The following is a 15813-nucleotide window of genomic DNA, read 5'->3' on the forward strand; positions in this document are numbered from 1 at the left end:
GCGGCCGGTGTCATGGCGGCGGCGGCGGAGGACCTGGAGGTGGATATCGAAGGGGACTCGGCGGCCGTGCCTGGAGAGGCGGCGTCGGGGTGAGTGAGGGTCGTACGGCGGGCTGGTAACTCTGCCGCTCTGGGGAGCGCGTCCTCTGCCTCGCGGCGCGCGGGGTTTGCGTGAGGGGGGGAGCGTCGGCGGAGCCCCCCACGGTGCTGTCCCCGCGCTGCCGCTTGCTGAGGGGGCTGCCCCGCGGGGCCGCGCTCGCCCGGGGCCCCTGGCGCCGCCGCCCCTGCCGCCGCCGCCGCTGCTGCTTCCCGCCGCTGCTTCCTGCCGCTGGGCGCCTCAGGGGAGAGACCTTGGAGTCTCATTGAGGGCCCAGGGCGGGAAGCGCCAAGGTAGAGCATCATCGGGCCGGGGACTGAGAACGGGGCCTGTGGAATCGTTAAAGCGAGGTGAATGCAGAACTGCTGTCATCGGATCCAGCAGTACGTGAACTAGGGACACTCGGTGCTGAGACTGCTGGGACACTCCTTTAAAACACATGGCAGAAAGTACTGTGTTACATAACTGTTAGTGAACTTGCTGAGGTGAATAGGTGCAGAAAACTGAACATAGGGAGGGTCAGAAAACTGATTCAACAACTTCACAGGTAAGTGATCTGTAAACAGATGCTGAAATGGTGGATAAGGGATTGTCTGGATGGTTGCACTCAGAGTTGTGGTCAACAGCTCGATGTCCAAGTGCAGAGCAGTGATGAGTGGTGTTCCTCAGGGTGGGTGTTGGGACTGGTGCTGTTTAACATCTTTGTGGCGATGTGGACAGTGGGATTGAGTGCACCCTCGGCAAGTTCACCGACGACACCAAGCTGAGTGGTGGAGTTGACACGCTGGAGGGAAGGGATGGCATCCAGAGGGACCTGGACAGGCTGGAGAGGTGGGCCCGGGCAAACCTCATGAAGTTCAACAAGGCCAAGTGCAAGGTCCCGGACGTGAGTTGGGGCAATCCCAAACACAAATACAGGCTGGCAGAGGAGTGGATTGAGAGCATGAGGAGAAGAACTTGGGGGTGTTGGTTGACAAGAAGCTCAACATGAGCCGACAATGTGCACTCGCAGCCCAGAAAGTCACCAGTGTGCTGTGCTGCATCCAGAGCAGTGTGGGCAGCCCGGCGAGGGAGGGGATTCTCACCCTCTGCTCCGCTCTCGTGAGACCCCCCCCTGCAGTGCTGGCTCCAGCTCTGGGGGCACCAACATCAGAAGGACACAGACCCGCTTGAGCGGGGCCAGATGAGACCACGAAGATGCTCGGGGGCTGGAGCACTTCCCCTGTGAGAATAGGCTGAGAGAGTTGGGGGTGTTTAGCCTGAAGAAGAGAAGGCTCTGGGGAGACCTTAGAGTGGCCTCCCAGTACTTAAAGGGGCTACAGGAAAGAGGGGAGGGACGCTTGATCAGGGGGTGTAGGGACAGATAAGGAGTAATGGTTTTAAACTGCAAGATGGCAGATTTAGATTAGATCTAAGGAAGAACTTCTTCCCTGTGAGGGTAGTGAGACACTGGCACAGGTTGCCCAGAGAAGCTGTGGCTGCCCCCTCCCTGGAAGGGTTCAAGACCAGGTTGGACAGGGCTTTGAGCAACTTGGGCTAGTGGAAGGTGTCCCTGCCCAGGGTAGGGGGGTGAACTGGATGATCTTTAAGGTCCGTTCCAACTCAAACCAGTCTGTGATTCTATGAAGTGAATGAGCAGCAATTGTAACACTGCAAATCTAGCAGTTGCAGATGCTGGGAGAATGAGAGAGGATTGTACCAGAGACAGTGGCTGGACTCACATGCTGTCCTAGAGTAGCACCTGCCACTGCTGGAGACAGAATACTGGGCAAAGGGGGCTACTGATCTGCTACATTTCTTGATATACTCAAAAAGAAGCAGGAGTTGTGTTGGTTTCTGGCTGTACATGGGGATTTATCATAGAATCATTTAGGTTGGAAAAGACCTTTAAGATCATTGAGTCCAACCATAAATGTAACAATGCCAAGTCTACCACTAAACCATGTCCCTAAGCACCATCCTTACCTATAAAGAGATAATTGAACTGATGGCACAAAGCAGTTCTGAATAGTAGGTGAATTTAATTTAGTACACTGCAGGGGGTATAGGGCTAATTAGTCTTTAGAATCCGAATGTTCTAGAAGCAGAGATTTTGAAAATAAGTAATTACTTGAATTACTGAGGAGATTTTGTGCTGCATTGAAATAGAAGAAAGTTGATCAATGATGTTAATCAGTGATAGATTTCTAAAAGTGATAATTAGTTATTTACAGAAAAGATCAAACATAATCTGGATGAAGTCCGTAGGAGCACTAACAACCCAGTGTGATAGGATTCTATTAAACCTTGTGTAAGTATGAGCTTTCCTCAGGCGGAAAACAGATTTTTCTTTACAAGAGGGTGTTTCTGCCTTATTGGGGGAAAGATGTAGAAATGCTAAGTGGAGATAGTACAACTCAATGATACTTTTAATATTAAAAATACAGTTCTTTATTTGTCTGTAAAAACCTGACTTCTTTCATTTCTGAATATTTTACGTGGTCCTTCCTTCTTTCAGTCATTCTGGATGAGAATTTTTGCTATTTGGGGTTCCACTAGTATCTCATACTGTCTGCAATGAGATAGGTGAGGAATTGCTACTGAGATTTACTAAAAAAGATGACTTACTGAGGGGGATTTATGCTATGTCTAATGGTATATTATGAGAGAGTAACATTATATAATGGTCTACAAGATATGTTTTTAGTTTTAGTTTCTAATTCCGTCACCTTCTGTTAATGTTTTTGTTACTTACCGCACCATTATTTTAACTCTGACAGCATTCATTTTGTTTGAATATGTTTTCGTTGTTTTGAACACTGGAATCTTTTTCAGAGATCATGAGAACACAGCTTCAAGCTTGCTGCAGGATCACTATCTTGATTCATCTTGGAGAACTGATAACAGTCTCGTAAGTATTTTTTAAGTGAATGGTACTTTTAGCAAGGTTATCTTCTGTTTTCTGCATTCTCTTCTGTTCATGTACATGTTCTTTTAGGTTTTTAACCCATGCTTTTTGCTGACTTTTAGAAACTTATATATTGATTCTTGATATTCAGGTAACACTGTAACAGAATTCAAATATTAAAACATACTTGTATTGTTTGCAGCCATGGACGCTGGACAGCAGCATTAGTGAAGAAAACAGGGCTGTCATTGAGAAAATGCTGCTGGAAGAAGAGTATCCTTTTGCTGATTTGCTTGGATGTTTTCCCACAGAACAACAGAAAACTTCCTGTTTCCAAAGGAACTGGATAAATCTGTTCTTAGGAAGATGACTGAAGCACTGTCATCTTGTAGGTAGATTGCAAAAATCAGAGAGGACCCCTGAATTAATCATCTAGCTACCTGCAGCTTCCTCTGATGTTTCTGATTCTTCAGAAAATTACTCCAAAGCTTGCCGGATTTAAGCTGGCATTGGCACCAAAAATAGCAATATTCATCCCCACTTCAGCTGCTTGTTCAGTGCCACATCCAGCGTTGTGCTGATGCAGCTGTTTGTGTGGCTTCATACCGAACCTGATCAAACAGCTGATCTGGCTAAAAATAGCTAGTTCTTTTTGCTGAATTGTTCTTCACTTGGGCTGGTTTACTGTCTGGTTTTGTCTGGCTACATTCATACTTCTGCCAGCATGCAAGATGAAAACAGGAAGGAACAGCTGCTCCTTTTTTCTTCTTCGTTTTTTTTTTTTTTTTTTTTTTAAAGCAGTGTTGGTTTAAATAGTCTTGCCACTAGTAGCGTTTCTGGCATAAATTGACCTCACAGACTAGGTAGGTTATAGCAGTAGTAATCATGGGCTAATTTATTTCCATGTTCTTTTTGTAATTGAGTGTAATAATATACAGTAATAGAGGAACAAGAAAATAAAGCAATTAAAGTTCTCCTAGTAGAATTATTGAGGCTAAATTTGAAAGTATATGAAAGTATCAGTATAATGAAAATTATTTTAATATGTTTTCTAAGTCAAAAAAGAAAAACGCTGTTGTAGAAACAGCATACCTAGTTTGCTGCAAGTAAAGTGAGCATGGGGCTTCAGAAGTCAAATGTCACTTTCTTATGCATTGAACTAGTAGGAGCATGTGAAATTTTCAGTTTTGAAAGCAATGCAGTATTTGCTTCTACATAATTTATTAGAATTATCATGTGTACAAATATCTCTGATGCTTCAAAAACTTACTTAGTAACTATTTCAGATATTATTTATCTAATAAATCACTTTCTGAAAAAATATGGCTCAATCACAAGGAAGTGGAGAAAAGATCTATGAAAAGGTAAGCTGTGTTCTGGGAAAAATTCTCAGTTTGAAAGGACTTTTTATTTCTTCTCATTTAAGTTACTTGCTGAGATATACAACAGCATCACAATTATTAATTTTTATTTTTACTTTGTTTTTTATTTGCAGCCCGCATAAGAAAACTGGAAAAGTCATGTATGTACATTTTAATCATTAAGTGTATTTTTAAGTGTGGCATCTGATTTTTGTTAAGTTACTGGACACTTAAAGAAAAAAAGTTACAGTTCCTTAGTTCTTTTTCTTTGGCTGTACAAAATTATTTAAGAGACCTTTCAATGCAAAAAAATATTATTGTGTGTAATAATAGGCCTGTAGTAAACTAGTTTGAGTTCTGTAGCCCAATGGTCCTTATGAAAAAAACACTCATTAATTCTAGTTGACATTCTTGCCTGAACTTTTCTGTTTGTTACTTCTGTGTATTTCTGTACCATTAGTTGCTGGTGAATGTTGTCTTGAATCTTCCTTTGTGATGGAGAAGCTGACATGATTCTCAATATTTTATTTAGGAGTCGCACTCATGTTTAAAACAATACCTTGAGCTTTACAGAAGATGGGGAGTAGTCCTCTGGTCAGAAGTAGCCTTCAGTTACTGGGATTTGAGAATATATATTTTTAAGCAAGCACTAACTTCTGTTTCCTATTTCTCTAGGGTGCGATCACCTACAAAATCAGCTAGCTACCCATTAAAGTGGACATCAGAAGAAAAAGAACTGTTTGAACAAGGACTGGTAAGTTTGTTTATATATGTAATATTTTTAATAGAAGTCATTGTTATCTTAAATAACAGAATAATAATATAAAAAAGCATGTTACATTTATCTGCATCTGCTTTTGTACTTCTAATCTGTTAAAAATAATAGTTACCTACTAAGAGTTTAATGATAAATCAGATTTATATTGATTAATCCTCCCAAATGGCTTTGTTTACCAGATTTTGTTGATGTGAGGCTGATGACAATTTGAGATCTCAAAATATCTCAGCTATACAGCTTTATGAATTGTACAGTCATGCAGTAGGTAACTACAGGAACTTTAGTGTGTGCTTAAGGCAAATGAGCTAATAAAGTGAAATTCTTTCACTACTGTTGTAAGGTCTTTTGTACACTGCTGAATGTAATAGGTTTTGCTTTGCCAAGTACAAATTCATTCCAGTAGGATTCCTCAGGTTAGTAGGCAGCATAATTTACAGTGTGCCTGAATTGGGTGAAGAGGATCCTCTAGTTAAGAATAGTAATAACTTACCATTGGATGCAATTTTTCTTCTCGGTAGAATATGAGTAGTGAGGTTCTTTGCCATAGGCTTGCTGTACTGTTTGTGCATTTGTAATGAATAATTGAGTTTTTAAATTCTTTTGGCCCATAAAGTGCAATGTCTGGAATGTTTGAGTTTGGGTAACTTAAATGTGCTTTGTTGTACTAGGTGAAGTTTGGCCGCCGGTGGACAAAAATTGCCAAGTTGATTGGAAGTCGTACTGTTCTACAAGTGAAGAGCTATGCTCGGCAGTACTTTAAGAACAAGGTAAACAGAGTATCTCTGTAGTTAGCAAAAAGGCTGTTTGACAAGTACATGTCTCTTGATTTTAATCTGTCTTTTCAGGGTCCTGCTGTTAAAGTACTCTCTTCGTTCCCATATTCAGACAAGTGGAATATGCTTATTTGCAGATTGAAACATGAAGTCAGACCTGATTTCAAATTCCTAGAATGACTTCAGTACTTTTATTGCTGATACAACTAAACAATAAATATAGTAGAATTGTACTCTCTTATACTGTTGGTTGTTGGTCTGAAAATACTTGTTTTCCACTACACAGCTGCTTTAGCCTCATTTTAGACCTCAGGGGCATTTAAGAAGAAATTACTACTGTCTGGTTTTTGTTTTTTGTTTTTGTTTATTTTTAAATGGAAATACTTATTAATTTACACTTGGGCTAGAGGTATACCTAGAATGCTGTGTAAAAGCCAATTGCAGCAGATTAAGATGTATTAAAAGGGTAAGATGAGGAAGAAACACTTCAGAATGTCTGCTCTTCAAGTAAGATAGTTCTGACTATTTGGGAGGCAGAGAGGATTGTGGGTTTTTTTCCCTCCTAAAAGTATTTTATATTTTCCCAAGGCAAAAAATGGTGATTCTGAAAAAGAAGAGCAAAGTCAGTGCGGTAGCAGTCTTCCCCTTGAAGATGGGATAAAGGTAGAAGCGTGGTCGTCTGGAAACTTGAGAGGACGTGCAGACCCCAATCTGAATGCAGTGAAAATTGAAAAGCTGTCAGATGATGAAGAAGTAGACATAACTGATGACATGGATGAACTACTTTCTCCTGCCTTCCAGCAAGAAACTGGAAAATCTGAATTATCTGTTATTTCAAAAAGTCCAGTTGAAGAAACAAAAGGAATGGAATGTGTGTTTTCATCTGTCAGACACAGTTCTGCAATTTCTTTACCTAAAGAAGATCCTCAACATACCAAGCAAGATACAGTGGATGCATTAGTATTTCCAGGTGTTGCAGCAACATGTTCTCAGCACCTGAATGGTGATAAATCTGTGAATTTAGACTACCAGCAATACAATAATTTCATTGAGAAAGTGGAACAAGGCCAAGTAGTCACCTCTCGTGGTATGAGGCAAGTAACGGATCGGGAGCTTCCTGAGGAACAGAGAGACCTGGCTGATAATGGATTGCTTTTTCCTTCTCCCTGCCAAGTGGATGAAGATCATCAAGAAGAAGCAGAGGAGCTTAAGCCACCTGATCAAGAAGTGGAGGTTGACAGAAGCACCATTCTGGAAGAGGAAAAGCAAGCTATTCCTGAATTTTTTGAAGGGCGCCAGGCCAAAACACCTGAGCGTTATTTGAAAATTAGGAATTATATTTTGGACCAATGGTAAGATGCATTAATTTCCTTTACTGAAATAAGTGATTAAGATGACTCATGTCCTGCTTTGTTGTAGTTAAAACACTACTTAGTACTAATAGCTTGCTTTAAAAAGAGCAAAATTAATTTTATGGTAGCATTATAAAGATTACCAGTGAACAGCACTGATTATTAATGCTTCTTCTGCATCTTCCCAGTTTTTGGTGTTTGTTTTCTTTTTTTCCTGTCATTCTGGAAGCTAAGCAATGAAAATACTTTGAAGCATTCTGAAAATGAGAGTCCTCTATCAGTACAAGCTGCATCCATTTTGGATACATTATTTTCTTCCAATTTTTGTCATCCTATACGTAAGAATACATATACAGTTTTAATAAATGGTTCCTCAAAATAACTGATTAAATTAATTCCCTAATGAGGTCTGTAGCATTGTAGTACTGCCTTTACAGAAGGGCAGCTAGAAGAAATAGTCTCTGCTAGAGCAAATAATGTCGACCAAAAAAATACTTCAGATTAAGAATCAATTTGGTGTAGTGCTTGTACACTTGAATATTTTATATTTTGTCTCCAAAGAATCAGTTTAAGGAGCCTTAGTGATTTGTGGTCGCAGGCTGAATACACAGTTTGTTCTGTTAGCAGTTTTGGTTTGTGTCCTTGTTGTGTTGCTTAGCCTGCTGTTGAGTAGTAGTTGCTGAGTTTAACTGTTCTCATTCAGTTGTCTTGTGTATGAACAGCTTATTCTAGTTGCAAAGAAGCTCTAAAATTCCATACCAGAGAAGTGGTGAACTGAAACGTTTCAGTATCAGTTTAAAAGCAAGAATAAGTGCACAGAGAGTGAAAACAGGCTTATTTACTGCTCCAAGGAAGCCTATGATTACGTGAGCTATTTAGACTAATCCAGTGTAGACGTTCTTCTATCAGTTTAACAGTAACTTAACTTCTGAGTAGTTCATTGCTTCCTGGCACTAGTCACGTTGAAGAGGATGGAACGTAAGTTTCACTCTGCATAAGTATGAATAACCCTAAAATAAATTGTACGTGTTTTGTGAAATTTGTATTTTTGCTATGATTGCCCTGCGTAGTGTGCAGTGTGTGCATTGCGGGGGGGAAAAAACACTTTAGTGGCTTGTTTTTAACCTCAGCTTAAGTCCCACAATGCCTTCCTCCCCCTGTGACTTGTTTCACTGTCTGACAATATGCTGTACTTTATTTTAGGGAGAGGTGTAAACCCAAATACCTGAATAAGACTTCAGTACGTCCGGGCCTGAAGAACTGCGGTGATGTTAACTGCATTGGACGGATCCACACATACCTGGAGTTAATAGGAGCGATTAACTTCGGCTGTGGTAAAGATATTTTTAGTGGAATCAATTCAGAACTTAAATTGTAATCAGGACATGCTGAACACCTCTGTTGACTGCCAGCATTTCCTATTAACTGAATGTTTTCATGTGGAGGCTAAACATTAAGTTAGTAGGTGTGTCTTTAAAAGAAAAGTTCCAAGTTCACTTCATTGAAGCATGGATGACTGCACTTAATCGGAATCAAGCATCCATGTGGATAATCTTCCAACCTCTCTGTACTCTTAATGGCCTAAATAGTAATTGTTGTTACATTTAAGTTCTGTAGAAGAGAATCTTTGTTTGGACTGTGTTCAGTATAGTCATGTTTCTGCCTACATGGCTGTGGCCTGGTTTGGTATGAATGTTGAAGGACTTAATGTTAGGTGTGCTGCTCCCACGGAAGGGTACACGTTAAGCCTCGCTAGGAGGGACCGTCTGAGCAGATTGTCTCTCACGACCTTTGAAATTCTAGAGTAGTTTGTAACCTGCTTACAGGATTATGGATTTTACACAAGACCTTTTCCTTTTTTTTTTTTTTTTTTTTTTTACTCTTTCCTCATGTCTACTGCACACCAGCTGGTGGGGTGGTTTTTTGTTTTGTGCTTTTCTGTGTGGCTAGTGTTGGAGGTTTTTTTTCTGAGACCTGCTATATATGAAATTTTGCCCTCCCTCCGCCTAAGACAGAATTCAAGTTATTATTTCTTTTCCCATACTGAATTACAATTATTTCCTAAATAAAAAAGCAATGTGTTCATCCTCAGGGCTAGTTGTTAAAAGATTCAGAATTAGGTGACATGTTAAAAGTGTACATACACTTATAAGTTACTGTTGGTTTGGTCTCTCTGGATTGATTTTGGTCCAAAGCTGAAGGATGGTTGCTTAGGAGAGGAGGAATGCCCTGCAAATACATTTTGTCTGAAGTACAGATTATTAAAAATAAATTAACAGTAAGGAAGGAGGTTTCCCTGTCTTAAAAATGCTGTGGTAGTGGGAGAGGGCTATAGAATCAGTCAGTAGTATGACCATCGAGAGATGTCTTTTCACTGTGGGTCTTTTTGTTGTTTTTTTTTCTTTACGGCATTTGTTGTTCCCACTTACCTGTGTCGTTCTTGGCTCTGTACCAGTAATAAGTGGCCTCACGCTTTACTGAAGTTGTGTGTGTCTCTCTTCTGTGTGCCCTGCAGAACAGGCTGTCTATAACCGACCCCAGCCCGCTGACAAAACACGGTCCCGAGAAGGCAAAGACACAGTGGAAGCGTACCAGCTGGCTCAGCGCTTGCAGTCCATGGTACGCTTTGGTGAGGGAGATGGGGACAGCAAAAGACATTCAACATGGAGAAAGTCTTTTCAATTTTCATTTTCCAGCCAGGGCATCTCAGGAAACTTCTCGTCGTGTTCAGTTGGCAGTTTTGTTAGAAGGCCCTGTAGTTTGAGTGTCAGTCTGAGCGCAGGTTCTGCTCTCTGACAGGGGTCTGCTCTAACTTCTGCTATCTTACACCATTGATTTGTGTCCAGGTACTTATCTACAGTTGTGTTTCAGTCTTTTCCCTGCAGCCCCAACCCCTTCCTCCCACCTCTCCATAACTTACTAGCCTGAATTAGCCAGAAAATAGTGGAGTGTATTAGTAGTATGTGATTAAGTTGCTTGCATTTTAACTTAAGTGTAAGAAGTATGTGATAATGGCTTACTGAGAGCCTTATGCACACCGTTAAGTACAGTAGTAACTCGTTTATAACTATGTGAATTACAAAGCCTTGCCAGATTTTTGTATTCATGTTTAATGTGGCATTTTTTAAGCACTTCACAGCAAAATAAATCAGTTGATGAGAGGAAAACTAAATCAATCCCACTTAAAAAAAAAATTGAAATATGAAGAACTGTAGCATACACTAGATGTAAACATACTGGTTTTATGGCTTTTTGCATGTCTGAGCTATAATTCAGAGCTGGATGCACTGTTGCTGTCAGCGATGTTGATGATCCGTGGAACATCAACCAGGTGATACGCTTTACAGCCTTAAAAACCGAAAGCTTCACTGATGATATTTCATAACAGATTGTGAACTACTTAATTCTACACAACTCCAGGGTGTTCTTTCTTTCCTGGGAAGGTGTCGTAGTGTCAGTAACATTCATGTGGCAGGAACCTTCTGGACAATGTTCTTGGGCTGATTCAGTGCAGTAAATGCAGCTTTTTCAGGAGTAAGATCCTTGACTCATGTTGATTTGCTTGCTGCAGCGTACAAGACGGCGGCGAGTGCGAGACCCTTGGGGAAACTGGTGTGATGCCAAGGACTTGGAAGGACAGACATTTGAGGTAACCCTTCTGTGTTTTAAAGTTTCCTTAAATAATTCATTCTTGCTAATTGCTAGCAGGTGGTGTTGCATCAAGTGTACAAGGGGAACAGTTGTGTAATGGGTACTTAACCTCTCTTTGTGGAAGCAGTAATTTGAAAATAATGTAGCAGCTGTTACATCTTTATGCTGCTGATAAATACAACTGTACTTGGGTGTTTACAATGGTGTGGGCACGAATCGCCCTACACTGTTTCATGCCTGTAAAGCTCTTTGTCTTGTCTTGTAGGAGATTTCATGACCCTTTGTTTTCAGTTAACTCCCTTACTAAAGCTGACAGTAGGGGCTAGGAGAATAAGATTTAAATGTTATTTTTTTCAGTCCTATATGGTTTCTTTGTGCTTATAATGCAGGGGATAAGAGTTCCTAATATTAATTCCGCTCCTAGCAATACCCCCAGAAATACTGTGGTTTACGAAGTGCTTAGAAAAAGTCATACAAGTTTAAATATTTTATAGAAGATTTGGAAAGAAAACACCCACTTGTCCATTGCTACAGTTTGAAAATATACAAAAAGTGAAGAACTGTAAACATCCTATTTTTCTTGTATAGAAAGCCATTTAAATTTGCAACCTTCAGTAATAAGTATCTGTAACAATAACTTCATAAAGTTATAATTTTTGAGTAACTGTGGTTAATAATTCCAACACTTTCTGCAAAACACATATTTGGATGGAAATAAAGTTTGGAAACGCTCATCCCTAAAGAGGTGTCATGATAAATTCTGGCCACAGACTGTAATGGCAGATTTTCTCTGTAGTTCTCACACTTGCATTTACGCATGGTTTGTGATATGGGCTGTGATTCTGCTGAATTTGATTGACTTTGGGAATGTAAGAATCCTCTCATCAGGCATCTTGTGTACTAGATCTGATTGTCATTGCTTTCACACTGCTTGACTCTGCTATGGCTGTTGCCCTCTATCTTGAGTAGTCCTGTAACATGCACAAATTGATAGAATGTTGGGAGGACGCTGATGTCAACAATTTATTCTGGGCTGGGTTTGGAATCACTACTGAAAGAGCACTTAAGACATTAAGACTTTTTAATTTGTTAAAATTTTTTTAGCATCTCTCTGCTGAAGAGTTAGCAAGAAGAAGAGAGGAAGAAAAACTGAAACCTGCAAAATGTTCTAAAGGTTCAAGACAAATAAAAAGGTATTATTTGATGTACATCATGTTCAAGCATAGATCTAGAAATTAAACAAATGTCTTGCATAGTGTCAGGCTGGAACGCTGCAAATCGTTTATGTGTATTATGGTCTGGAATAACGTGTATGTATTTCAGATGTTTCGTGTTGCAGTTCACGAGTGTGGTAGTGAAGTTTCTGTATTTGGTGGAAGTCATCCCGGTGTGGGATGAGAAAATCCAGTAAAGAAAACAAGTTATTTTTCCTCTGCCAAGGACACAGAGGGAAACTTGAAAAGTTTCCTGAGTGTTCTACATCTTCAGAGAAATTTTCTTTCATTTTGTAGTTCCTTTGATCCCTTTCAGCTGATACCGTGCTGTTTATTCACTGAAGAAAAACAGGTATGTACCTATGAGTGAATAATCAAGACTGCTTTATTACTTACGTTACGTTTCTTATACTCATTATTGTGTTTATCATTTTCAGGAACCTTTTCAGGTGAAAGTGTCTTCTGAAGCACTTCTAATAATGGATTTGGTGAGGATTAAGTTTTATTTCTCAAAAAGCGATGATGTGTATGTTGTGGTTTTTTGGTTTCTTTGTTGTTTTTTTTTTTTTTAACGGGCATCATAAGAAGATTGAGAAATACAGTACTTACGTTAACTTCTTTCTCACTTCTACCTCTAAATGGACTCTTAGTCTTAAATAAAGCCCCTAAAGATGAAATTTTTTTTGGTATTGTGCTTAGTTTTTCTAGAAGGTAAATGGTTGTACACTAATAAGAGTGTTACTACTTAGTAGTCTCTGTCACACATTAAATATAATTTCCCTAAGGCTACTTTCTAAAATAGAGTGGTGTTTTGGATCTTAGGGGTTCATTTTCTACTAGTCTGGGAATTGTTTTTTGTGTTTATAAAGCAATGTGTGGGGTTTTTCTAATAATAACAGGTTGTACCAAAATTGGTGCAGTTGTTCAGCCCTGCACAGGCTTCATGCATGGTGTTATACAAACACACTATATACGTGCATATATATGATAAGCAAACATAATCTCTTCTGGTTTAAATTGAAGCACTGGATATTTGAGAATCTTTAGCTGTCCTAATTTTTCTTTCTAAATGTCGTTGAGGAGTTATTGGCTTCACAGCTACGAGTCTGTCATGTGCAGATCAAAATGAGGAGAAATTGTACAACTGGAATTTTAATAATTGTTTAATATCATTTTAGCACTCTCATGTGTCTATGGCAGAAGTTATAGGGCTGCTAGGTGGAAGATACTCTGAAGCTGATAAAATTGTAGAAGTAAGTGTTTTTTTACATTTTTCTCTAAAACATTAGAACTGTTATGATAATACATATAATTTAAATAGATGTAAACGTTATTACTGAAGGGCAGATATTTTAATATATTGAAGTTGAAGCTCATTACTGTAGTCTTGAAACATTAGAGTTATGCTTATGTGCAAGTGTTGGCCTGTCAACTCCCATTGTGAGGAAGATCTGGTACATGACTCTTAAAATTCTTTAGATTTTATTTAACTGATGGAGATTTCTTGCATTTATCCATCCGGAGACTTTTTTGACAGGTTTGTGCCGCAGAGCCGTGCAACAGCCTCAGCACAGGACTGCAGTGCGAGATGGATCCCGTATCTCAGACGCAGGCCTCGGAAACGCTGGCTGCCAGGGGATACCGGGTTATCGGGTGGTACCATTCCCACCCGGCCTTCGACCCCAACCCCTCCATCCGAGATATTGACACTCAAGCGAAATACCAGGTACTCGCTGCTCTGTACGTTAAAAATAAATAAATAGCAAAAAATACCCCAACAACCCTAAAGCCTCCCTGGCATTTACAGTGATAAAACACATTACTGCTCTAATGAATCTTTAAATCAGTTCATTCATAAATTAACATAAAATCTGTTGTTGTGTTTGGTTTTTTTTTTTAAATTTCAGAATGCTGTTCTGAAAAAGGTTATATTTCTTGTATGTGGGTTTTTTGTGTGTGTGTCTTTGTTTTTTTCAGAGTTATTTCTCCAGGGGTGGTGCCATGTTCATTGGAATGATTATAAGTCCTTACAATCGGAATAATCCTCTTCCATATTCGCAAATTACTTGTCTAGTAATTAGCGATGAGATCAGTGCGGATGGTTCCTACCGTAAGTACTGGTATTTTATTCATTGTCTGATTTTTATCTTTGGTGGATACTAAGGGGAAAAATGTCTGTTCTTGAACTCGAGAAATAGATACTTACATTTTTATGTCAGTAACTTGTGCTATACAAAACCAGAATTTCACTTCAAGAGTAACCCTGCAAGTAGTCTGTGCTGTCATGACAAGAACATACAGGTCTAAACAGATAGAAGATTGTGGGAAATACTAATACAGAAGAACAATCTGTGAAAGAAATTAAAGGGTTGGGACAAGGGTCACTGTTATTTACATACAGCATCCACATGAACAGCTGAGAAACTGCTTCACATGTATTACTTATACTTTGCTGTGTTACAAAATTCTGAACAGATTCGCTGATCGAGGAGACAGAAGTATAATAGCAAAGAATTGGCTGCCATAGCGGCCAGAAATCCTGATTTGAGTAACTTAGCATTCAGAAGGTCAAAGGATCAAACTTGCCAGCTGTCCAGGAAAACAGCAGCTATGAAAGATGAAATGCTGTGCTGGCATGAATCCCAACCTAAGGGAACAAATTCTTGATTAAAAACGTCATTGGCATTTCATGAAAACGGGATGTTTTCCTTTCTTGAACAGTTAAGAACAGATCCTATAAAATTTATGGTATTTCAAGCGATGATCAGATCTTCTGCTCATTCCCTGGCATTAATTAGAGAATTCCCATGATAACAGCGTATGGTTATGGTAGCTGCCTCTTCCCTCTCCTCCTCCCTTCCCCTGTTTAAGCCCTGATTTTTGCACCCAGACTCCAAGGTTTCCCGTTTTCTTGGCCAGGCAGTAGCAGAGGCCGTGGGAGCTGGCAGTTCCCCCTCTGTTTTTTCCTGTGGAAGTAAGCAGGGGAGACCATCTGCCGGGAGACTTGCTTCACCATCCTGGGGGAAGTGAAGTGGCGGCCACATCTGTGCAGTGATTCCTGTTTACCAAACTGATAGTACTGTCATTTTATCCTCATTTCCTATGCATCCCACGCTTGGGGTGGGGGCTTAAAATACTTAGAAACTTTATCTGCCCTTAGAAATAGACATATTTTTTTGTCGCATCCCTTTTCTTTATGAGAGGGCTTCTGAAATCAACTTTTTACAAAATGGTATCTCCTCTAACTCTTCAGAAAAGTTACGCCGTGGCAGTAGCGCCACAGTACTGTGCAAATGAAGAAAAATTAGTATTTTCTATGAGCCATAAATACTTCTATAGATTAATTCTTACTCTTGGAAATGTGTTTTGCACTGAACAGTTCTCACGTTCAAGTATTTACTGCGTTTCACTTACTCTGAGGTCTAGTTGGAAAGCACGTGTTTTATCTCATTAAATTCTTACCATCTTGGAAAGGCTTTTTTTTCTTTTTTTTAATGGCTTTCTGATTTTTGGTAAGTGAACTCTTTCTGCAAGTAATTTTCTGGTGTTCCTTTAGAATACTTTCTAAATTCCCTTCCCCCACCTGCAATAAACTAGAATTTCTTCCTTTGGGAGCAAAATTCCTCTGAAATCTAGAACAAGTCAGCCAGTTCATACCTAAAAAACAAAACATTTTTTATTCGCTAAATAACCCCATCGAT

General features: G+C 39.7%; 1 protein-coding gene across 6 annotated transcripts in view; it reads left to right on the top strand.

The window, feature by feature from the left end:
- The window catches only part of MYSM1 (Myb like, SWIRM and MPN domains 1), a 20589-nt gene continuing 4776 nt past the window's right edge, over positions 1-15813 (top strand). For 4 of the 6 annotated variants that reach the window (XM_074831908.1, XM_074831910.1, XM_074831909.1 and 1 more), the window contains exons 1-17: positions 1-89; positions 2911-2986; positions 3186-3256; positions 4270-4347; positions 4479-4505; positions 5020-5098; positions 5791-5889; positions 6484-7247; positions 8451-8581; positions 9763-9866; positions 10819-10896; positions 12003-12091; positions 12410-12464; positions 12550-12600; positions 13291-13365; positions 13650-13838; positions 14090-14222. In XM_074831908.1, coding sequence (XP_074688009.1) covers positions 13-89; positions 2911-2986; positions 3186-3256; positions 4270-4347; positions 4479-4505; positions 5020-5098; positions 5791-5889; positions 6484-7247; positions 8451-8581; positions 9763-9866; positions 10819-10896; positions 12003-12091; positions 12410-12464; positions 12550-12600; positions 13291-13365; positions 13650-13838; positions 14090-14222 — 2176 coding nt within the window. In that variant the 5' untranslated portion in view covers positions 1-12. Of the gene's footprint in view, positions 90-2910; positions 2987-3185; positions 3257-4269; positions 4348-4478; positions 4506-5019; positions 5099-5790; positions 5890-6483; positions 7248-8450; positions 8582-9762; positions 9867-10818; positions 10897-12002; positions 12092-12409; positions 12465-12549; positions 12601-13290; positions 13366-13636; positions 13839-14089; positions 14223-15813 lie in introns of all 6 variants that reach the window. The other 2 variants (XR_012624105.1, XM_074831912.1) reach the window with 2 other exon arrangements.

The sequence above is a fragment of the Strix aluco genome, chromosome 8, assembly GCF_031877795.1.
Source record: "Strix aluco isolate bStrAlu1 chromosome 8, bStrAlu1.hap1, whole genome shotgun sequence".
NCBI lineage: Eukaryota > Metazoa > Chordata > Aves > Strigiformes > Strigidae > Strix > Strix aluco.